The sequence below is a fragment of the Cydia splendana genome, chromosome 5 (assembly GCF_910591565.1).
Source record: "Cydia splendana chromosome 5, ilCydSple1.2, whole genome shotgun sequence".
NCBI lineage: Eukaryota > Metazoa > Arthropoda > Insecta > Lepidoptera > Tortricidae > Cydia > Cydia splendana.
Window position 1 is genome coordinate 250,603 of NC_085964.1, and position 25,120 is coordinate 275,722.

At 39.2% G+C, this 25,120-nt stretch overlaps 2 protein-coding genes across 2 annotated transcripts in view; one reads left to right on the forward strand and one right to left on the reverse strand.

The window, feature by feature from the left end:
* The window catches only part of LOC134790465 (cilia- and flagella-associated protein 43), a 77,018-nt gene extending 58,102 nt beyond the window's left edge, over window positions 1–18,916 (reverse strand). The window contains exons 1-11 of the mRNA XM_063761274.1: window positions 18,761–18,916; window positions 15,558–15,721; window positions 15,088–15,186; window positions 14,833–14,995; window positions 14,466–14,676; window positions 14,249–14,380; window positions 13,977–14,164; window positions 13,389–13,491; window positions 3,553–3,804; window positions 1,542–1,677; window positions 1,282–1,445 (exon numbers count right to left, since the gene is read on the reverse strand). Of these exons, the coding sequence (XP_063617344.1) occupies window positions 1,282–1,445; window positions 1,542–1,677; window positions 3,553–3,804; window positions 13,389–13,491; window positions 13,977–14,164; window positions 14,249–14,380; window positions 14,466–14,676; window positions 14,833–14,995; window positions 15,088–15,186; window positions 15,558–15,721; window positions 18,761–18,810 (1,662 nt within the window). The 5' untranslated portion in view covers window positions 18,811–18,916. The remainder of the gene's footprint in view (window positions 1–1,281; window positions 1,446–1,541; window positions 1,678–3,552; window positions 3,805–13,388; window positions 13,492–13,976; window positions 14,165–14,248; window positions 14,381–14,465; window positions 14,677–14,832; window positions 14,996–15,087; window positions 15,187–15,557; window positions 15,722–18,760) is intronic.
* Window positions 18,917–20,360: 1,444 nt separating this feature from the next.
* LOC134790463 (bridge-like lipid transfer protein family member 1) overlaps window positions 20,361–25,120 on the forward strand; it is a 125,065-nt gene continuing 120,305 nt past the window's right edge. The window contains exons 1-2 of the mRNA XM_063761272.1: window positions 20,361–20,521; window positions 20,632–20,846. Of these exons, the coding sequence (XP_063617342.1) occupies window positions 20,520–20,521; window positions 20,632–20,846 (217 nt within the window). The 5' untranslated portion in view covers window positions 20,361–20,519. The remainder of the gene's footprint in view (window positions 20,522–20,631; window positions 20,847–25,120) is intronic.

Sequence of the window (25,120 nt, forward strand, 5' to 3'; positions counted from 1 at the left end):
TGCTACTACTGGAAGAGGTCTGGAGTGCTCATCTTCAGCATGCAGCTTATTGAAGCCGCGAGAAGCAGTAGCAGCTAGATAGAGGCATCTATAGAGTGTAGCATAGTCCTTTGCTTTTCTGTGAATTTCAGCATGGAAAACTGCCGGAAGAGAATCTATACAGGGTGAAATTTAATTCACTGGCCAAATTGAAACACCCGAAAGAACTCGAAAAAATATTAAACACGTGTTTTTTCTTTTAATACCGCTCAGTACATTTTTTTCGAAATAACTCATCATCAAGTTGTCCTAAAAACCTCGTACGTTATGGTGAACCGACAACTACCCACCACACCCGCTTCTCTCTTATCAGTTAAGGTCATTGACACCCCGCCCCTCCCGCTGTTTGCAATCGCGTCACCAATTATGAACCCTATTGCAGCGAGATAAGACGCTTACCTACATAAGTTGCTAATTTTTCCTTCATACTTTAACGGGCTTAGAGCCATCAAAATGCAAAGGCAACCCATTTTTAATCTAAAATATTATTTCTGACTAATGATTATTAACAAAACGTCCGTGGCTTAAAAACAATGAGTAAAAACTAGGTCAGGAATCTTTGCATTCAGGCGTATTTAAAAAATTGAATCATCTTATGTACTTACATTTGATTAAAAGTCGACGCAATTAACGAAAGTCCCACGAGATGGTACTCTTGGATTCAATCCTTGTCAGCGAAGGCGTGGAACTGATTCCATTTCGTATAATCTTTGTGCACCACGTAAACACTCACCACTTAATAAATAACACCGTACCATTTCCTAATATTCCCGGTTCGAAAACATTTTTTTAAACCTTAGTACGCGCGCGATTATTATTTTAAGGTTGGCGAGTGACTAATCATTTATGCTAACCGTTATGTTTACCGCTAGCGCGGAATGGTTTAGACTACCCTCGAAATTGATAAACCTGCCTACCATCGCCAACACTAACTATAGGTGGACCCTATTGCAACGATTATAAGGTTTAGTGAAGGTCAGATAAGGGTTTTGCTGATGTTGTTGTTAAAACCTACTATTAGGTTTGTTTACATTTGTGGTAATAGGGTGACCACGACTCGTGGAAAGTATTTAAAAATTGAAAAATGAAAATTAAAAAAAAATGTACTCTTTTTTTTCGCTAAATAGATTCCTTAAGTGTAACCTAGTGCCTGGAATGAATATGGCCAGTGATTTAAATTTCACCCTGTATAATGTTTTATAGGGTCGCTCGCGGGTCCAGCGCGACGCGACGGGTGCTTACATCCCCTGCGAGTTTCAGCACGTGGTACTGCCGTGAGAGGTGCGGGATGCCCAGCATAGTGTCTTTGGTGCGGAGTGGCAGCAGCCGCACGTACGGGCCCTGCATCTTGCCCGCAAACTTGTTATCTTTCCCTGTCTCCGTGTTCACCACCACTATGCGCTCCCCTGGAGAAAGCGTTAAGTGCCATTTTTATACTGCTAATAGTGGATGAATATAAAAATAAATATTTATTTATCAATCACTACAAGTATTATATTTACCAATCAAGAATTTATCTGAGAAGAGGACCAAGATGAAGCAGCGCATCACGTTGTTGACCGGCATCAGGAAGCAATCGGCTATTCCTCGGCCGATCTCCATGTATCTTATAAGGGTCAGCTTGTAGTCTTCTGAGAGCTACAAATATTAATATTACCTATGGTTCGTTTGTTTTAGCATTAGAAAGAACTTCGCAGAAGAAGCTTGTGGTTCCAAATCCGGCACTTTTAGCGGTAATAATTTGAAATAAATTATATGTATTGACCATGCTACATTAGATAATTCAATAATCGAACGAGCGAGCGAAGCGAAGTGAAGTTCTTACATTCGACTTTCACACGACTTTCGGCTGGCTAGGGGCACGTCCCGGCATTTCGATGTTTTTAAGCTGAACTATCAGAGGATAGTTTGATACTCAAGAGCTTAAGTAAATTTGTTCTAATTTAAAAATGAAATTGGGTGAACTTATAGTTGAGGGCATTATATTTTAGTCATTAAATTTTGAGCAGGCTCGAACAAGAGGTTATTGAGCTAGAAGAGCTTAAAATGCTAAAAAGCTATTTGTGAGGGGTCTTGCTATTCTGGTCATTTTAATTGCAAGAAAGTATGGTCGAGTTTGGTATCAAATGAAAGTGCTCGGTTTTTACACATTTATAATATTGTTTTTTAAATTTAAGATTTTAAAATAATTTCACAATGACAAATTTGGATTTCGAAAATGATGACCATTTTGGATTCCAAAATGGCGGCCTAAGTCATCTATATCTACTAAGGAAATGTACTTTTGATAGTAGTAGTACGAAATGTAATCTGAAAGGAATCAAGTAATGCATTTCTGTAATGAGGAATCGACATTGATTCAATTAGTAATTGTAATATTCGAAAAATTTATTCCTGGCCCCAATTTCACCACGGTGACAGGTGCGACAATTGTAAAATCACTGTTGCTGACGTCACAGGCATCCATGGGCTACGGTTACCACTTACCATCGGGCGGGCCGTATTCCTGTTTGCCACCATCATTGTATTATTTAAAAAAACTTTATTATATCGGAAAAAACAGATATTTCTTTTGCGAAGTTTCTGACAATTGTCAAGATTTAGAAGAATTGTAGGTAATTCTTGACAGGTAATGAGTTATATGTCGGAATTTCGTGACAATTGTAGTGTTTCTTGTGACAATTGTCATAAACTTAGCAAGAGAAATATCTGTTTTATTCCGATATAATAAAGTTTTTTTTAATAAAACAATGATGGTGGCAAACAGGAATACGGCCCGCCCGATGGTAAGCGGTAACCATAGCCCATGGATGCCTGTGACGTTAGCAACAGTGATGTTTTACAATTGTCGCACCTGTCACCGTGGTGAAATTGGAGCCTGATTCCTCAAATGGAATTGTAGTTAGTAATTCGGTATTGTTAGATTACAAAGTAATCTGGGAATCGGTATAGTCGCACCAAACAAAGTCTGCAGCGGATTTGATAGCCCACGCAGTGTAAGCGTTATGTATACGTCATAATTTCATAGAAGTTTGACGTTTAAAATGACACTTTCACTGCGTGGGCTATCAAAATCGCTGCAGACTTTTTACGGTCTGACTGTAGTCAGATTAACAATAACAACAATAATAACAATATTTTTTATTGTCAATAAAAGTTTAACAGGCACGTAATTTAAAAAAGTAATTTCAAGTAATCGTGGAATTAGGAATCAATTACGAAATGTCCATCTTGGACTAAGTAGCACTGCATTCAATTGATCTTTTTGGCGAACCGCGAGTTCTCAGTTCGGGGCGAACTACTAGTTATTAACAATTAAAGAGCCTGATAAAAACTGCACGCTTGCTTCTGTGGAGTTCTTTCTAATGCTAAAAAAACGAACATTAAACAGGGGCCATTTTCCTACTGAACAAAACATACTTTGTTGCAACTAGCTACTTAACAGGAAGTTACAACATTAAATGTTACCCAATGGACAAGTTGGATAAGATATGTTTCTGCAACTTTACCAACCGCCAATATGAATAGGTGCCCCGCGGACATAGCCACGGCCACCACCTCCCTCCCGGTGGGCGAGAACTCGACCTGCGACACGATCTGGTGCGTGAGGCACATGCTGCCCACTTTGGTGAACCCTTTATCGGGATCGTACGTCATCAGTACCATGCCGTAGTTGGGGCCCACTTCGCCGAAGATTACAATGAGAGGCTCCACCGGGCTCGCTTGGAAAGAGATGTCGTTGCCTTCGACGTATTTCATTACCATCTATTCAACACACATATTGGTTAATATTTGGGAATTATATGTGTTCAAGTTCACAGAAGAACACAGAAGTTTACCCAACTAGCAAATTATGTCGTAAGAAAGGCACCATTACGTTTCCCTTTTAGCTATTTGGTTGAGAGATAGATCCGTAAAAGGTCGAAAGAAGGATCCGACGACGTTCTCTTGACGCGATTTGGGCGCACTTCTTTCAGCTTTTTAGTTGAAAGAATGAATAGCCAAATAGTGGAAAGATAGTCATCAGAATCGCTTTCATTCGACTTATTTATCGTAAGATAGCAGCGCGGTTGCAATCACTCGACTTATATATTGTAAGATAGTCACTACAATCGCTTTCTTTCGACTTATTTATCGTAAGAGCTCAGCTCTTTCGGCTCTTTGGTCGCGCGCGTGACATGTAGTCAAATTTGGAGTGACAGAAAATAAAAGTAAAAGGCATGATGTTAAATTTTACGCCAGCCATAATGATATTATTAGGTAATACTCTTGACGACACTATATAGGTCGTAGGTCTTACTTTCATGTGCGGAATTAAATTTTTGAAGTGAAAACTTCTTTAGCGGCGCTGAGCACTTTTTGAGGTGGGGAAAAAATGATAATCTCGAGACAGCGTAAGGCGTCTCTCCTCTCTTTCTACCGCACGGCGAAAATGTATGCCTGCGCCTGCTGTTTCATGTAGGCGGCGCAGGGCGCTTGCGTGACTTTATGTTATGTGTGACGGACAATGTTATTCACCAAAGAACTTTAGTCATACCATATCATAATCAGGTCAATTATTTAAAACTGGACTTTTATATTAAGCAATAAAGCTCAATGTTCTAATCTTGTACGGGCTGAAATACGAGGATCTCAGAGTTACATTCTAACTTTATATCACTCCAATATAATTCAATAAAGCTACATCTTGATGAAATCGCTAATAAAATAAACTCTAGTACTGGTGAATAAAACTCAAAATATCATGACCAAATATATTTAATGCGAGGTCTGCAAGGTAACTTTACAATTTCTATTCGAATTTTAAACAATTATAACGCTAAAAAATACAAGCTCACTGGCCAGCGATTTCGGAACTAAAGTTTTTCAATAGAAAGGAGGATGGGTCAATTATACATCGTGCTGCAGACATTTTGGACTAGTCATTGAGTTTTCACTTCTGTCGGCACTCCCGGAGTGCAACCCGTTGTTTTTCGTCTACATTTCTTAAATGTTAGTTAAAATTTTAACGGGCTGCAAAATTTTTCAGTAGAAAATTAGTCAGAAATAATAATATTAATTTAAAAGGTAATATGAATTCGCCATTTTGTCATCTCACTTGTCACCCTAAAGCTGGTTTTCCACCGCGAACGAGTAATGAGCGAGAGATGGCTAAGCGGAGCGGACTTCGTTGTTAAAAAATAGGTTTGCGTTTCCACCAACAAAGAGTTTAGTTGTTTGATTCCCACCGCAAAAGAGAAATGAAAAAGAGGAATGAGCGGAGCGGGCTGAACGGAAAATGAGAAATAGAAAATGAATAGTCGATTTCCACAGAGAGCGAGTTCAGTTGAAGTTTTGAACTGGTTGCGTGTGGTCGTGTTTGAACATGATGTCGTGCGATACGGAATCAAGTGATAGCGATTACGAGTTTTTATACAAGAAGAAAAAATACATATTGTTGTATACAAAACAGAGAAACAAGCGCGCCAAACGAAGATTTTGGTTATGCCAGCACATTCGAGAAAGAACACTGAAGGGGGAATATAGGCTATTCAACGATTTAGACGAAGAAAAATTTAAGAACTATTACAGGGGTAACCCTGTAACAGAGAACAATTTCAAGAAGACAGCAACGAGTCCTTTTCAAACTAGTCGGCCGGACCTTGACGCAGCGGGCTCATTTTAACTAGTTGACTCGCTCCGCTCACCTCTTTCCCTGTGGAAACGCGCCTATGTAATTTACCATTGCGAGTTGAACGGACTCCGTAATGACACCGCTCCGCTCTCACGAGCTGAGCGAGCTCATTTCAACTCTTTTTGCTCATTTTGTCATTTCCGCTCGAATATTTGTTGGTGGAAACACAAGTACGTAGTTTAGTCTTGCGAGTTAAACTGAGTCCTTAATGAGTCCGCTCCGCTCGCGGTGGAAAACCCGCCTTCTCTCAGCTTTTTAGTCGAAAGATAGAGTTAAGAATTACTTTTTTCGACTTAGTAGCGACATTTTGTGTTAGTTTGGGGGTCTTCAGTGGTGTAGGTATGTAAAACCATTATCATTTTATCTTTTATAGCTTTTATAATAGGTGAACGTTTTGATTTACGGTTTACTGTTTACGATTTACGACTTACACCTTACGATTTCCGATTTCCGATTTACGACTTACGATTTTAGTTGTTCCATAAAATTAACTTTATTCGGAATAACATTTTTATTGAATTAACGAATTTCTTACACGTATTACCAACGTTAAAAAAATGTACGTAACTGTCATGTAAGTAACCCTTATAACGCCAGTCTACTCGCACTTGGCCGGTTTTTATTGTTACGGTTTTATTGTTTTGACGACCAGTCTGGCCTAGTGGGTAGAGACCCTGCCTGTGAAGCCGATGGTCCTGGGTTCGAATCCCAGTAAGGGCATTTATTTGTGTGATGACACAGATATTTGTTCCTGAGTCATGGTTGTTTTCTATGTATTTAAGTACATATATATATTATATATATCGTTGTCTGAGTACCCACAACACAAGCCTTCTTGAGCTTACTGTGGGACTTAGTCAATCTGTGTAAGAATGTCCTATAATATTTATTTATTTATTTATTTATTGTCAAGTCGAAAGAAAGTCTTGCAGACAGCCTTTATACGACTATTTTGTTGAATGATTGCCGTCAAAACAGCCTTTTCTCAACCTCAATATTCCAATCGAAAGAAAGTCATGCAGACCGCCATTATACGACTATTTTGTTGAATGAACCGCTTTTACTCGGCAATTGTGCTGTAAGAACTGAATGTAGAAAGATGGCGCTATAAAAGCTGTTTTGAATACAAATTAGCAACTTGGTTATGGGTCAATTTCTGAACACGATTTTTTTTCTGTCCTTGATGAAAATCGCGGGTTAGCATCAGATAATACTTACTATTTTTTTTTTACATAAAGAAGTCACACTTTCACACCGATTTCCATATGGATTCACTGATTAATTGGGTTTTAGAGTACACTTAAAAATACCTAAAGGCTCAAATTACTACTCCCGTGCCCTGTCCGGAATCTACTTTTGAGCATAATGAAAAATCCTACGAAAAATTCTACATTAGTATCACTAATTTAGTGTCAAATACTTAAACTAGATGATATTTACTATCACTGAGCACATACACTATTAACTTCATTGTGGTAAATAACTCGTGATCGATGTTTAAATTTTGTCCGAGCGCGCGAGTACAATTTCGTCGGCAAAACTCAAAGGCAAGCGGCTCTGACAGACGGCGTCTGTATTTGAACCAGGGGGGGACACTAGGAATGTAGTTAACGTCAGTAAAGATACAGGCGACTTCTATATCTTGCTCCCGACAACATTAGTTGACTTCCGATTACACAAACTACGTCACCAGATGTCACTATCAAATTTATATAATTTTAGTGGCATTAATATTTAAATTAAAATAAGTACGAATTAATATTTGTAATTATTATAATTTTCAATTAATTTTGCGACAAAATAAGAATTTTGTTAAAATGTGATTAATTATGCTGTTTGTTTATGCTGGCAACACATGCATAATTGCCAAGACCATGCCAAGACATGCAATTTTTTTGCTGTCACTGGAAGAGGGTACCTAAATTTAAAATATTTTAGTGATGGTTGAGCCATTTTATTCGTTATGATTCTGGAGGAAATTCGATTATAGCCCGAATGAAAACACATGCCCTGTTGTGAAAACCCCCAGAAAGTGCGTTGAGTTGTATCTCTGTTGCTCCGCCTTGTCGTTGAGAAGTAATCCCAGTTCTCTGCATTCGCTGATTTATGTGTTGTGTATTGTGTTTGTTATTTTGTGTTCTGTGTTATTTTCTTATTAACATGTATTTTCTTGTGTGTGAATGCTTTTTTACCTCACGCTTTCTTTTCTATTGTTTACCTAAAATTGTACTTTCCTAGCGATAATGTGGTGTAAAACATGTATTACTCTCGGCAGCAAAGTTTGCTCGCTTCTCGTGACTCTGCAACGGTCAAGATTCCACTTTTTTAATCTCTCTATACACTACTAATTTTGGAATATTTCGCATGTTTTGACCTCGATATAAGCACGAGAGGTAAAGAGAACAAGTTTACGAGTACACTTACTCTGTTGTCTCTGTTACTATTTTCCCTGCACTTATTTAATTACTTACGCTAGGTATCAACAAAATTAAAGCAATAAACATTTTACTTTAATATTCTGTTTTTTTATTCCATTATTGATAACATTAACCTTTTCCACATAATGTTAGGTCTACTTGGGCGGTTTACAAGTACATTTTTTGTTTATTTTCTTGTAAACAATTAAAGTTATTTGTTACAAGAAACCAAACAAAAATGGACTTGTAAACCGATTATGTGGGACGAAAGTACACGTATGGATGCATATGTAGTTGTGCACGCACACATACATACTTAGTTTCGGGGGACAATCAGAGATGGCGCTTTCAAATGAGTTTCCATAAAATGCTTCAAGAGGGCTCTCTTTACCTATATACTTACTTTACTCCATGGTCTAATAAAACATGGTCTTCCATTTCCAGAGTGACACGCGATTACGTCACAATAACATTGCCACTTTATTTCAACATAACATGTTACATGGGTACATTATACCTATGGTTAATAAGTTAAAATATTTCTTTATAATTTTATAATTTTCATTTATATGTATTTTAGCTTAAATTTTACAATAACACGTCATTTTTAATTACTCGTTAGCAATATCTTCCGATTCACGAAAGAAATTTCAGACTTTCGGGTAATTCTGTTTATACTACTGGCAACACAGGATAGCGCTGTGGACATTTGACAATTCGGATCTAGATAACTTCATGCCCTGACCGTCATCCTTGTCGAACGCGTGTTAATTGTTATTTCCTTCTCGCTCAGTGTCAGCAGTCGCAGTGTTTTCCAAACTTTTCACGTCGTAAGCTTGGTAATTAATGTGTAACTGTGAATTAGTTTTTTAAACGTTTGTCTTGTATAGATAAATAAAGTTTAATTTAATACATTAGATTTGTTTTATTTTACTATGTTTCTACACGAATAACTTAAAATTAATGCCGTTAAAATAATTTTCACCGTTGGTTAAAATTCTCCCACATTTCAAAGTTTGAGAACCTGTAAACAGCATGATGACGTAGGCGCGTGTCAGTTAGGTCATACGCGAATCTCGGAATGGAGTACCAGGCGGAGTATATTATTATACCATGCTTTACTCTTTGATTTGAACCGCCTCGTGTCCCGCCACACCTGTACCTACTGGCAGTATTCGGCTGTCTCTTAAAGCAAGCGGATGTACGTTAAGCCGCGGCGTGTTCGAGCAAATCGCGTAAATATTTCGGAATCCGGGTGGGCGACAATTTTTTTCTAATTTCGATGCCCCTTATAAATTTTATTTCTCACATAGCTTTTCAATAACAATTGTCATATTTAGGAGCCCTATATGTATCTTTATGTTAGCGATAACATAACAGTTTGGTCAAACACGATTTAAATTTTTGGCGAATTTTTTTATTACGAATTCCAATTTCCGTGCCCTAATTCCCATGGAATATTTACCTAAAACAGCTGATTAAGTGGCACGGGAATTAGAAAGTATTACATATATTGTCAACAAATCTTTTGTTGGGGGGGGGGGGGGGGGGGCACTGTAAGTTAATTGGCAATGTTTACGTCATATTATTATTACATACAGGGTGATCAATCCAAATGGGTCAGTATGGTGAAGTCGGAAACTATGAGAGATAGCGAAATCTGTTCTTAGGAACCATGGCTTCGATTTTAGATTTAATAATAATGGCAAACAATTTTTTTTTAAATCTATCATACATAACCGGGATTCGAACCTGGTCAATATTCTTGTTGTTTGTTTGTATGGCAACTTTTAAACGATGCGTGATAGGTGGGGGGTGCTCGACCAAATATCATAGAGGGCCCCGAGACAAAACAAACTACATTAAAAAAAATTCAAAATAACCGATTTTTTTTATTTCATTTTTTCAAGTTGGTCCGAGCGCGCTGAGATTTGGCATGTGGCGAGCCTGGGGGCCCAAGATTACATTTATATATATATTGGCATTGAATATATATTATATGTAATAATAATATGACGTATATCTTTCTATTTTACATTTAAGGAAATCTTAAAGAATGCACAAAAATTTGTGAACGATTTTTTAGTATAAGTACTATAGTACATACAGGGTGGACCCGAATAACCCGGGCAATTTTAATACGTAACGTAAGGTAAGGTGGGATAAGACGACACCGGGGTAAGACTATCACTTGTATGGAATCCTCGTACTGTTAGTCTTGCCCCACCTTACCTTACCTTACCTTATTCATTGATCATATTATAACATATTTTTGGAATTATTACATAATTATTATAATACCTGTACCTAAGGTTACATGAAATAAAATGAATCAAATTTGCAATGTTCTTTTTTGTAAATTTGACAGCTGACAGCGTATGCCGTATAAAGTTTAAATATATGGGAGACCGAGCTTTGCTCGGAAAACATAAACCTACCTAAAATATATTATATGTATGTATGTATGTATATTGTATGTATGTTAGTTTGTAAGGTATGTATCTATGGGCCTTAGTTGCCTGATAATAAATGATATTTGATTTTGATTTGATTTGATTTAAAAACTAAAAAATGCGCGTTTTCCTAGAGATAACACCTAGCTAGAGCGATTTTTCACCAGAGAAAACCCTCATATATGATCAAATTTCATCGAAATCGTTAGAGCCGTTTCCGAGATCCCCGAAATATATACAAGAATTGCTCGTTTAATAGATTAGTTGTTATAAATTAGCTTTTCTAATACAAGAATAATTAAATATATCCTATTCTTACTATATTATAAATGCGAAAGTATCTCTGTCTGTCTGTTATCTCGTCACGCTTAAACCGCTGAACCAATATCATATTGATGATATTTGGTATGGAGATAGTTTACCCCACCTTACCTCATATGTGGTCAAACAATTTGTTGTGTTATGAATTTATGAAGGCAGCATATTCGATTTCTTCAGATTAACTTACACAATAACTTCTTCTCACTGTGCCCCTATTTATTTCTTACTATCATTTCCTATACGGCCATATACCAGGCCCCAATTTCACCACGGCTACAATTGTCAGTGACATATGTCGAGCGACAATTGTCAAGCGACAGGTGACATATTACAATTTTATAAAATATTTTCTATAGAAATACTTACAAACATGACAGGCATTTTGCTACAATTGTATGTATTACAATTATGTTGTGAAACAAGAATTATTTTATTCTAGTCGACATATTTGTAGAATTGTCGGTGAATCTTGACAGGAAATGAGTTATATGTCGGAATTTCGTGACAATTGTAGTGTTTCTTGTGACAATTGTCATAAACTTAGCAAGAGAAATATCTGTTTTTTTCCGATATAAAAAAGTTTTTTTTAATAATACAATGATGGTGGCAAACAGGAATTCGGCCCGCCCGATGGTAAGCGGTAACCGTAGCCCATGGATGCCTGTGACGTCAGCAACAGTGATGTTTTACAATTGTCGCACCTGTCACCGTGGTGAAATTGGAGCCAGATCATACACCTTGTACCTATCTACATGCAGATACATAATGACACTTTTTAATGAAAAGTTTTGTATGTAAGGCGGACAAGTTTAAGCAACTACTCAAAGTATTGTTTTGAAATTGTGTACATTTTACTAAGAAAGAGAGATTAGTTGCCATTAAAATAAAGAAAACGATTAGTCAAATACGTAGTTTTTAGTGTATCATACTTTCGTAGATTTGTCGTCCGAAACCAAAATTAAAGAAGGTAAATATGTTCGATGGCGCTTCAGTATGGTTGCAGTATATTATTGTAGATTATAATATACATAAATAATAGTTTTAACTACCAAAATAAGTTAAGAAAACAATTCCTGTGCCATGTTCTAATTTCCGTGCTAGTAAAATCTAATTCCCATGGACACACTAATTCCCGTGCCCTGACCAAAATTTTAAATTGAAATAACTTTTATAGTTTTATGAATATTTTTACCCCACAAGAAAATTAATGTTTATTATATTTTTTATCAAATTATCAGAATATTTTTTTTTGTGTAATGTTGGTATTTCAAAATTCCATGGGAATTAGACAAAAATGCTCGTTTGGTGAAATTGACCCTTATACAACCTTCATACGACATATCAGTTGTAAGAAGGCGATCGAGAGATACCTTTATACAATTATCGAGTAAAAGCGATATGAGTTGATCGAGAGCACGTTGACTCGACAAGTTTATGCGTAGGGCATGCAGTACCGGTTCCGGTACCAAGAATTTCATTTCCCGGTTCTGGGCATGGCTGGAACCGGGATTCCCGGTTCTTCCCGGTTCTCAAGGCATATTAAGATTATACTTAAGAAATTGTTTGTGTTAGTGTACAATCTTTATGAATGACTTATTTTCATATAAATTATTACATGCGTATTGATAAATGACTTATTTTATCAAAAAATCTAGCGTTCCAACCTATTTTACGAAACCAACCTGCATACGGCCCTCTACAGTTTGAGACTTTGCCTATGCTCGCTCACATTTTTGTAAATCTTCCGCTACGCCCCTTTGGAAATTCCCAACACCTAATCACTACAAGTCAATATTGCACGCGCTTTCATCGCAAAACCTTGGCTATAGGCTAGAGCCACCAGCCCTGCGAATCGCTGGTTTACCTCCGCCTGATGGGCATGGCATTACGAGTTACACGGGAGGCCCCGTAGTCGATGCACTCAGCACTATGACCCGACCACGGATTTTTTTCATATAAAACCAACTTCCTAGAAAGAAAGATGAATATTCGAATATAAGTACCTAATATCCTACTTACTCGAGCCAAAACGTAATATCGATTGGAATACCTACTTTACCAGGTTAATTTGTCGGGTTATTTGGGTCCCCCGTTTCATAGCAACATTATTAAATGTGATTTAAAGTACTAGTATTAAAATGGGAATAAATACGCATATTGATGAGAACCGGGAAGTACCGGTACCGGGTCTTCAGTACCGGTTCTTTCGACACAATGAAATTCCCGGGAATTCCCGGGAATTTGAGAACCGGGAATTCCCGGGAGCATGCCCTATTTATGCGGCAAAAAAGCGTTCGATGCTAAACAGTCGAGAGAGTTGCTTTTATACCGCTTTTTGATAACGATGGATCTTTCTTACCACTGTTTTTCGACTATATAAACAGTCGAAAGAGTGAAGCTTATATGACTTATTAGTTTGCTAGTTGGGTAGTTTGTCTCAAACTCTTAAACAGGCCGTTTCACAAGTTATGTGGGTATACATACCAGTTTAGTCGAATAGACGTCATAGATACAAAGAACTCCAACATGGTTCATTGTAGCTAAGTAATTGAAGTCTGGGGCTATCAATTGAATTTTCTGGATGCTCCTGAAACAATAATTAAAAGTAGGTAGGTACATATATTAGAGCACTTTTATCATATATGTACCTACTGCAATAGGCCAATCAAATTAGATCCAAAAAAGCGTTTTCAGGAATAATTCCCAGCAAGCTATAAATCATCAAAAAATAAAGAAATAAGAAAATAAATTCAAAGTGGCGGCCATTTTTTACAATCTTTGACTACGAACTCATATCAATTTTTATCATGATTAGAGCAAATTTTCCGTCGGACGTACTGTTTTTGAACTACAAGCAAAAAACTGAAAAGGAGCAAATTTTTTCCACACCTCCTGGGATGGAGCAAACTCGGATTACGCTAATTTAGAACCAAATGAAGGTATTAAGACGATTTACAGCTTGCTGGGAATTAATTCCTAGAAAAATATCTAATTTGATTGGCATACAACCGTTATTTTCATCTCTACATCGCTATTAGGTGAGGGACCTTCTTTAATTTATCATTACTTTACCTCTGTTTAAAATTGACCAGTTCCACGTCAATCTTCTCCTCCGACTCGCCCGTCATCTTGTAGACCATGCCAGTTTCTGTCCACAAGCAAGCGGCAGTCCCCACCGCATTGGACACCAGGCGCAGCACCATGTCTGCCGGCTCGTACGTCCACACCACTTTCCATTGCAACTCGCATTTCTTTAGAGACTAAGAGACAAACAAACACTTTATGTAAATTGAATCCTGAATGAAAAATGCGTGACAAAGAAGAGGAATTTTTAAATTACTTACCCTAACCAAGTTATCAGGGCCATAGATTAGAAGTCCGTGTTCAAAAGAACAAATGTACGGTTTGTGAATTACTTCGATGTCATCTTCCGACCATTCAAAATTGGTCACCATATTTATACCATCCGATAGAACCTAAATTTTTTAAAAATAAAATCAATTTTCGTCGAACTTCACTGCCTTTTTGATACATTACAAAAATCGTCAAGATTACGCTTACACTATACAGCCGGGCATTTTCATCTATAGCATACAGCTGGCCGTCGTTGGACCAGCATATGCCAACGAGGGGTGGCTCCGAGACCACCCAGCCGGAAACCTCCTCCTTGGGCCGCTTCATCATCAGGTTAAGCTTGTAGCACTGGGCGACCTCCCAGACGATAAGGCCGGCGCCCCAACACTCACATACCATCAGGCCCATACGGCTTGCTCTGGAAGTTAGACCGAGTTAGAGACTAGAAGTTGCTGCTGACGGATATTCAATCTAGCTATTGTATAGGGATTAACAACAATTCGGAAGGTTGGGAAACTAATAGCGGCAATCGATTAGTCATAAGATATCTCTGGTCCTGTATCAAACATCTTACACGTATAGCTGGCTGCGCCTGGTAACACCAGTCTCGAGACACAGCAGCCGCTGCGCCGTGCGCCAGCTCCACACTGTCACCAAGTAGTTGGGGAACCCGCTAAACCCGCACACTAGGTCACCTTCCATCATGCACAGACCTTTGTAGCGATTCACATCCTGATCTGGAACATATAAAAGAGTCAGGCTCAAGTAAGTAGATATTTTTGGCTAAATATCGTTTACAATAACACTAAGTTTCTTCAATGTTACCTACCTTCCAATTCGGCCATGATTGTCATGCTAGGAAAACTCAATATAAAGATTCTTGGATTCCGAACCTTCTCTGCAAACGCAAACATTGTGGATCGGTGCCCTGCAAGAGTAATAGAATAAAACATCATAAATTCTGCTGGTATTAATCTATTCAACCCAACCACTGTAGTTCGGCTCTGAAGGCTCGTATGTGTTGCGGGCACAACAATACATTGATATCTCAATTTCCCTTTCTTTGTGGGAATAATAATATAATACTAGCGTCTGAAAGAGATGATAGAGGGCCGTGTTTACTCTAGGGTCAAGGGGGCCATATGGCCCGGGGCGGCAGGCTGCAGGCTGCAAAGGGCGTCAAAACAGGGTTTTTTTAACATGGGGCGGCGAATCTTAAGCTCGGGCGCCGAATCTTTAAAATACATGTGCCATGAATGAATGGTTGCGGGGAACTATGAACAAATAGACGACAGTTACCTGCTATAACATCCACCCCATCACCGACAGTCTTGTTATTGGTGACGTACACCATTTCCGTATGATGCTTGAAGTCCAGGAACAGGATGTAGAGGTCGTGGGCTACGGCCAGCACATCCGGCCCGATGAACGCCATTGCGTCCAGGCGCTGGGGGATAGCCCATCTATAGGAATTAAAATAAACCAATGAGACAGGTAAAACGTAAAATAGGTTTTAAACCGGAAGTGTTGGATTAAAATGAGACAGATATACCCTGATAGATAAGCGGAGAAAGGAAATCGAATTAGTAATTTTATTTATTTATATAAACTTAAGTTGCAGGATTGTGGACATTGCGGTTTGGGAACTACCTTTATTGTAGGTCGTGTAGCGGTACTCGTACATGTAGTACCTCTAGTACCTATATAATTACTCGTAGACTGGAGAGCAGATAAAAATAAATGTTGATAACTTGTAAATGGGTTCTTTTTAGGGTTCCGTACCCAACGGGTAAAAACGGGACCCTATTAGTAATTATTAAGACTCCACTGACCGTTAGTCTGTCTGTCTCTCCGTCTGCCTGACTGTCACCAGGCTGTATCTCATGAACCGTGATAAGAACAAATATTAAAAACAGAATATAATGAATATTTAAGTGGGGCTCTCATACAACAAACGTGATTTTTTTGCCGTTTTTGCGCAATGGTACGGAACCCTTCGTGCGCGAGTCCGACTCGGACTTGGCCGGTTTTCTGTCATGAACTCTCTTTATTGTTGGTTTGGTTCTGTAAACATGTAAATAATGTAAATAAATATGCACAAGGGCGTCGCCAGCTGATGGCCTAGAAGGGGAGGGGGGCAGCTCGATGGCCGATGGCCAAGGAGAGGGGGACATCAATTTAGTCAGAAATGGCGACGTCCATGAATATGCAGTATATGAGTTTGCTTTTTAGTAAATAACTTTATGTCGTGTTTTGCGGTCGTTCAGAAGTGTTATCAAATGTCCGCATTTACAGTTATACAGGGTGATCAATCCAAATGGGTCAGTATAGAGAAGTCAGAAACTATGAGAGATAGCGAAATCTGTTCTTAGGAACCATATGGCTTCGATTTTAGATTTAATAATAATGGCATTCAATTTTATTTTAATCTATCATACATAACCGGGATTCGAACCTGGTCAATATTCTTTATGTAATCGCGTGTAGTATTTGTTTGTATGGCAACGTGCTCGACCAAATATCATAGAGGGCCCCGAGGCGAGAAAAAACAAACTACATTAAAATAAAATCAAAATGGCCGACGTTTTATTTTATTTTTTCAAGTTGGCCTGAGCGCACTGAGATTTGGCTAGCGGCGAGCCTGGGGGCCCAAGATTACCATGTCAAAAAATTTATTTGGAAAAATCCAAAATGGCGGCGGACACAGGCAAAGTCAAATTTCCAAGTAGGTTAAGCGAGCCCGAAGGGCGAGCTTCAGGCCGGGAGGCCGAAGGCCGACCCCGGCGGAAGGCCGAAGGCCCGGAGCCTCCACCCCAACTCCCAAAACGCGAGACCGAAGGCCGAGCTGCGTGAATGCGGTGCTTGCAAGCGTTTGCAAGGCTTCTCCCCACTGAAAATCAGCGCTGCGGCTTGCTGTAGCATTAAGCTGAGTGCGGGTCCTTTTAACGTCCATCTGACCTATATCTTGTTTTAATTTAACTGGTTTTGTAACTATGATGACGTAAATAAATGTATTTTCTATCTTTCTTCTTTCTTTCTACCAAGTCAACTGTCTTGATGAGCGAAGCCGGCGGGCCGAATGCCCGACGGCGAAGCGTCGAGGCTTGCGAAGGCCGAAGGCTGAGCTCCGCGTAGGGCCGAAGGCCCGAAGCGTCACACGAGAGGGGGAAGTCGGAGCTTAAACACGACCCAACACTTTTCCTATTGGGAGTCGCGTTTTGGATGTCGGGGTGGAGGCTCCGGGCATTCGGCCCTCCGCCGGGGTCGGCCTTCGGCCTGCCGGCCTAAAGCTCGCCCTTCGGGCTCGCTTAACCTACTTGGCAATTTGACTTTGCCCGAGTCCGCCGCCATTTTGGATTTTTCCAAAAAAATGTTTTGACATGGTAATCTTGGGCCCCCAAGCTCGCGGCATGCTAAATCTCAGCGCGCTCGGGCCAACCTAAAAAAATTAAAAAAAAAAGTCGGCCATTTTGTTTTTTTTTTAATGTAGTTTGTTTTGTCTCGGGGCCCTTTATGATATTTGGTCGAGCACCCCCCACCTATCACGCATCGTTTAAAAGTTGCCATACAAACAAATACTACACGCGAATTACATAAAGAATATTGACCAGGTTCGAATCCCGGTTATGTATGATAGATTTAAAAAAAAAATAATGCCATTATTATTAAATCTAAAATCGACGCCATGGTTCCTAAGAACAGATTTCGCTATCTCTTATAGTTTCTGACTTCTCCATACTGACCCATTTGGATTGATCACCCTGTATAATGGCCGTTTCTATTTTTTTACACACGGAAATAAACGGGTTAGTTATAAGATATTATTTTCTTTATTTATTTAAATTCTTAGGCTAAGTGATTTATAATATGAATATAAAAGTAAAAAAAAAAAACACAAAACAATAAAAAGTACATATAAACACATTATAAAAACCTAACCTAGGGTGCCGCCGGCAGCGGGGCTTGGCCCAAGCTGCCGGTGGTCAGGGCCGCAGAGTGAGGAACCGACGTGCTATACGCGCCATGTCCAAAATTACCGCCTTCTGCATCTGACCCTTGATCCAACCACCCAGCGAGAGTCTCTCTAGGTGTTGGTCGAGACTCTTCGCTATGAGACCGTTCGCTGACACAACTATCGGAACAATGCTCGTCGAGTCAACATCCCACATGGCGGTAATCTCGAGCTAAGTCTAGGTACTTGCTGGACTTGTCCTTCTCGGCCTTCACGAGATTCTCATCATGGGAGATGGTGACGTCGGCGAGCACGGCCCGGCGTTGCGCTCGGTCTATCAGCACAAGATATTATTATTATTATATCATTTATTTCAGAATTAAATTATTCCATATATGTACACTTATATACTAAATAAATATAGCCGTAATATAGCCGTGTAAACTTTATTAATGTATGTTTTATAAATAAATAATCTGAAAGTTTATTACCTGTACCTATGTGTATTAGCATGATAATTGGAAATGTATTAAGTAAGTACTTAGTTTACCTAGCCTTGGTATGGAACTCAATATTTTCATCCTGTGCTTCTGCAGACATATTTCAACTGACTTTGGTTATGCTTAAAAATTAAAGGAAATACAATTATTGCAGAATATTTATATTATTTTATTTACCAACTTCCGTTAGTAACAAACTATGGTAACAAAACATGCATAAAATGAATGACTCATTGGCTTGGGTTCCTAGGCAACGGCAATTGTTTTAAATTTAAGCCTTTTATAGGGTCTTCGTCAGGCATTTTAGCAATTCGGTGCCTATCGGTGGAATAACGAAGTTGGCATGATAAATTACTTCGATATGTCAGTACGCTATATACGGATTACGCAGAACGTGTTAAAATCAAATTCAAATCCATTACTTTACTACATAGAAGGTAGGATCGTATAGAAGTGGTATACGCGTGCCTCCGTGAGGGACAAAACATACGCAAATGCGACACTGTGATTGGTCGAATTTATTTGTTGCCCACCATTATCCATACTTAACAACAAAAAATATGTGAGACTGTGATAAGGACAAACAATAATAGCGCTTTCTCTGCTACTCCTACTGAAAGATACGTAAGACTATCCCGTTCTGTCAGTTATCCCCACCACTCATGCTCAATCCAGTTTAATACTAGATTCATGCTTTACTAGCATAATGAACTTTGATTGTGTTGATAAGAGGTTATTCATCGACCGCCATATTGGTCGTGTCGCTTCGTGATTGATTTCTTTGTTTTTGCTCATTAATGTTGTTTAAAGTGTAATATTGATAGCGTATTATGCAGTAAATTAATGTGGAAGTGTGCAGATAACGAAAAATTGTTCATGAAACGCGTTTAACCACCATTCTGGCGTCAACGCTGGGTAGCTCACGCTGGTCCTTGTAACGTCCAGCTATCGCCTTACAAGATCTTCAAAACTCAACTACCGAACAAGATTTGAATGAAACACAATGAGAATGGATGTTTAATGGATATGACCAAATAACTGGAAGAGACGCTTTTACTTAAAGTATTTTGAAAATGAAGACTACTGAAGACATTACTTGACGGCCGGCTTTACTTGACGGCTTTGACGGCCGGTCTGGCCTAGTGGGTAGTGACTCTGCCTGTGAAGCCGATGGTCCTGGGTTCGAATTCGAATCCCAGTAAGGGCATTTATTTGTGTGATGACACAGATATTTGTTCCTGACTCATGGTTGTTTTCTATGTATTTAAGTATTTATAAATTATATATATAATATACTGAGTACCCACAACACAAGCCTTCTTGAGCTTACTATTTATTTTTATTTATTTATTTATTACTATCGAAATTGACCTAATATGAATAGTATTTACTGAAGACGTTTATTGGATTGAACTTACTGAAAAGACAAAAAATCTACTTATGACCAACTTATGACAAGGCAGTATGGCTTAGAGCTTTAGCCTGTCCTGATGTACGAAAAAAAAAAATATTGTGTTGATAATTTGGAACGGAACGCTACAGCAGTCACTACTTATGACAAGGCAGTATGGCTTAGATAGAGCTTTAGCCTGTCCAAAAAAAAAAAAAAAAAAACTACAGCAGTCAACTCACAGCTGTCAAAAGTGTCAAATGGCTGTAGTATAGGAGGATGGGTAGAGTGATTAATTGATAAGAATTAATAGGAATTCTATCAAAATAAAACCATAAACGAGATGTATAGTGTTTTGAAAATACTCGCAAAATACTTTTGTATAAAATGTAAATGAAATCTGTAGTGTAGTTATAAAAATGTAAGTATTACGATTTGCGTATTGTGTTTATGTTCACGGTAGCTGACACCGAGGAGGTGTGTAACCTTTGTTGTGAAGTGATTGAGCGGTGTTTGGTGTGTGGTGCGCAGGCTGAACGTGACGGAGGGCCCGGTGGCGCAGCGCTGGAACTCCACGCTGCTGGAGGACGTGAAGATCGACAGCGACTTCGCGTTGCTGGTGGTGTCGCTCATATCGGCGGTGTTGTGGATAGTGTACATCACCTACTACAACAGCCGCGTGCTCGGCTACATCCTCACCCGCCTTATCAATAGGTTCTATTTCCAAGATGAAAACTTCAAAATTGGTAAGCAGTATTTTGTGGCGGATTAAAGTTTGGTTGGAAAAACATTCTTAGCACACAAGCATACAAGGTATTGTAAGAGTAATTGAAATACGGGAAAACATAAAGTTTAACATATAGGTAGTTGTTGAACTTTAGCCTCATCTTTATGCATGTTTTCCTATTATGAGCTGAGAGGAAATAGGTATAAGTAAACCAATAGATAATTATTAATGCTCAGTCACATGTAATGCAAACTAAGTAATTATAATTATGTTTTCTTCATTTTAATTGGTAAAAGATTTGTTATAGTAGTGATTTCTATGTATTCCTAATGAATAAACAAATTTTTTTATTTATAAAATAATTGTAATCCTGAATTATTTAAAGTGAACTATGATTTAGATGTACCAGCATCAGCTGCCTGTCTAAAAAGAAAGAATAAGCTTGTGGCGAGCTGTTGGGGAGTAACAATCCCACGGACCCGAGTACTCCCGAGAGTCGGTCAGGGTCTCCATCTCCGGCGTGTCTTCGTCGGTTGGAGTGGACCCCAAGGGGACCCACAGGACTCTCAGCTCTGGCTTGCCTTCATTGGCCGTCCAGAGAGGAGTTGCTAGAGTTATACACCGTGTTTTTATTGAATTCCGTTAACTTCGGGGTATGGTTAAGTATGTTTAAGAGAACTAAATGGCATAGTTAATTTTCAAAAAAAAAATTTTTTTTTTTGCTTTTGTGAAAAAAAAAATTAAGTTAAAAAAGTAATTAAATGTAGCATATAGCATTGTTGTAACACAGGCATTAGATTTAACTCAACCAAACAATTGAAATCTGTGACATATTAATGTCATTTCGAACATCGATCGACCGAGATTGTACTTAAGAGCGCTCTTACAAGAAAAGTCGAAATAATGCAAAATTGATGATACTAGTCGACGAAATTCAGGACTTTGCGCTCATTATTAGAAACAATGAGTACTTGTTCCAGTAAAAGCGTCTTCTTATCTTTATAAATATCGTTGTAAATATTAGAAAAAGGACTTATTAAATTAGTAATGATTTTTTTTCTGATGGTCGTTTCCGAAAAACCCCGTGAAGCACTGAATGGCGAGCTCTTATTTGGAAATGTTGAGAATTTTACTCTGCTAAACCTGGCTATTTTGTGTTACTAATACCCTGTACTTTAGGCATATCAAACTATATTTTTCCTACATACCTTTGAGAAAGAGAAAATCAAAGTAAAACGAACTCGATTTTCTCTCCGAAACAAGTGTCAATTCCTACGAAAATCTACTTAATATCGAAGTCATTTTCATACTCAAGCAATCTGCAACGTTTGCTTATGCTGTTGGTATACATTAGTGTTTATGAAATTCTACTATAATTTTTTGGCAATTTTTTGAAAACTACTCTATATTACCGATGACGCGCGCTGCGCCAGCTCAGTGCTGCGGCAGAGCTTGTAGAGGCAGGACGTGTGTCGGTCGGCTCCGCACATTTTCAACGGCGACGACGAGGTTTTTTATCATTGTGTGCGGCGGGCGCCGTGTAAAACGCTATACTGTGTGCGTGTAAACCGCAACGAGAGACTTTGATCCTAGCACTGTTTTTATAGTATTATAATTTATAATGGTACAGTTTAATAAACTACCGGACAGGATTAAAAATATTTGAAACGACCTGACATTCTATATGTATTTATTTGACTCAAGATAGTACTCAGGGTCTGATGATGGAGCCGGAAGGTGGTCACCGGTACCAATCAACCATGCAACTAAACCACTTCGTGTTTAGGCTCGTTTTATTCATCTCAACAAGATCTTTGACACAAGATAGTACTCAGGGTCTGATGATGGAGCCGGAAGGTGGTCACCGGTACCAATCAACCATGCAACTAAACCACTTCGTGTTTGGGCTCGTTTGATTCGGCTCAACAAGATCTTTGACTTAAGATAGTACTCAGGGTCTGATGATGGAGCCGGAAGGTGGTCACCAGTACCAATCAACAATGCAACTAAACCACTTCGTGTTTAGGCTCGTTTTATTCGTCTCAACAAGATCTTTGACTTAAGATAGTACTCAGGGTCTGATGATGGAGCCGGAAGGTGGTCACCGGTACCAATCAACCATGCAACTAAACCACTTCGTGTTTGGGCTCGTTTGATTCGTTTCAACAAGATCTTTGGCACAAGATAATACTCTGGGTCTGATGATGGAGCCGGAAGGTGGTCACCGGTACCAATCAACCATGCAACTAAACCACTTCGTGTTTAGGCTCGTTTGATTCGTCTCAACAAGATCTTTGACACAAGATAGTACTCAGGGTTTGATGATGGAGCCGGCAGGTGGTCACCGGTACCAATCAACCATGCCACTAAACCACTTCGTGTTTAGGCTCATTTTATTCGTTTCTATAAGGTCTTTGACACAAGATAGTACTCAGGGTCTGATGTTGGAGCCGGAAGGTGGTCACCGGTACCAATCAACCATGCAACTAAACCACTTCGTGTTTAGGCTCGTTTGATTCGTCTCAACAAGACCTTGGACACAAGATAGTACTCAGGATCTGATGATGGAGCTGGAAGGTGGCCACGGGTACCAGTCTACCATGTAACTGAACCACTTCGTGTTTGGGCTCGTTTGATTTGTCGCAACAAGATCTTTGACACAAGGTAGTACTGAGGGTCTGATGATGGATCCGGAAGGTGGTGACCGGTACCAATCAACCATGCAACTAAACCACTTCGTGTTTGGCTTCGTTCGATTCGTCGCAACAAGATCTTTGACACAAGTTAGTACTCAGGGTCTGATGATGGAGCTGGACTGTGGCCACGGGTACCAGTCTACCATGTAAATGAACCACTTCGTGTTTGGGCTCGTTTGATTTGTCGCAACAAGATCTTTGACACAAGGTAGTACTGAGGGTCTGATGATGGATCCGGAAGGTGGTGACCGGTACCAATCAACCATGCAACTAAACCACTTCGTGTTTGGCTTCGTTCGATTCGTCGCAACAAGATCTTTGACACAAGTTAGTACTCAGGGTCTGATGATGGAGCTGGACTGTGGCCACGGGTACCAGTCTACCATGTAACTGAACCACTTCGTGTTTGGGCTCGTTTGATTCGTCGCAATAAGATGTTTGACACAAGATACTACTCAGGGTCTGATGATGGAGCTGATGATGATAGACAGGTACCCGTCGCCACCTTCGCGCTCCATCATCAGACCCTGAGTGCTACCTTGTGTCAAAGATCTTGTTGAGATGAATAAAACGTGCCTAAACACGAAGTGGTTTAGTTGCATGGTTGATTGGTACCGGTGACCACCTTCCGGCTCCAACATCAGACCCTGAGTACTATCTTGTGTCAAAGATCTTATAGAAACGAATAAAACGAGCCTAAACACGAAGTGGTTTAGTGGCATGGTTGATTGGTACCGGTGACCACCTGCCGGCTCCATCATCAAACCCTGAGTACTATCTTGTGTCAAAGATCTTGTTGAGACGAATCAAACGAGCCTAAACACGAAGTGGTTTAGTTGCATGGTTGATTGGTACCGGTGACCACCTTCCGGCTCCATCATCAGACCCTGAGTATTATCTTGTGTCAAAGATCTTATAGAAACGAATAAAACGAGCCCAAACACGAAGTTGTTTAGTTACATGATAGACTGGTACCCGTGGCCACCTTCCAGCTCCATCATCAGACCCTGTGTATCTTCAGTGTCAAATATCTTGTTGAGACGAATCAAACGAGCCTAATCATGTTACTACATGGTTGATTGGTATCCGTGACCACCTTAATCATCATCAGATCCTCAGTACCAGTTCGTTTTTAAACCCTCGTTGATACAAACTTTACAACCTATAGGTACCAAATGCAATGACGAAACATGTAAATAAGCGAGTAGGTACCTATAATTTCTTTCGAGTAATATACCTTCATAAGGGGCTATTCATAAATTACGTCATTTCAAATTAGGGGGGGGGGGTCTGGACATCGGATGATGGTAACATGACGTAGGAGGAAACAGATTCATCCGAAGCTTGATTTTTGGATGATTTGAGGGGTGGGGGGGGGTCAAAAATCGTCAAAAATAGATGACGTAATTTATGAACAGCCCCTATGTACATTTGCACTGCATTTAGTATTTTTGTACTTACCAAATAACAGTTTTAGAACTTTAAAAGTTAAGTACAGTTAGTGTTGTTATGGTTGATTTCAATATGCTTCGCGAAGGATCAAGAATGTTTAATCCATCATTGTAGTGCGAGTGTGGTAGAAGGGATCGGCATACTG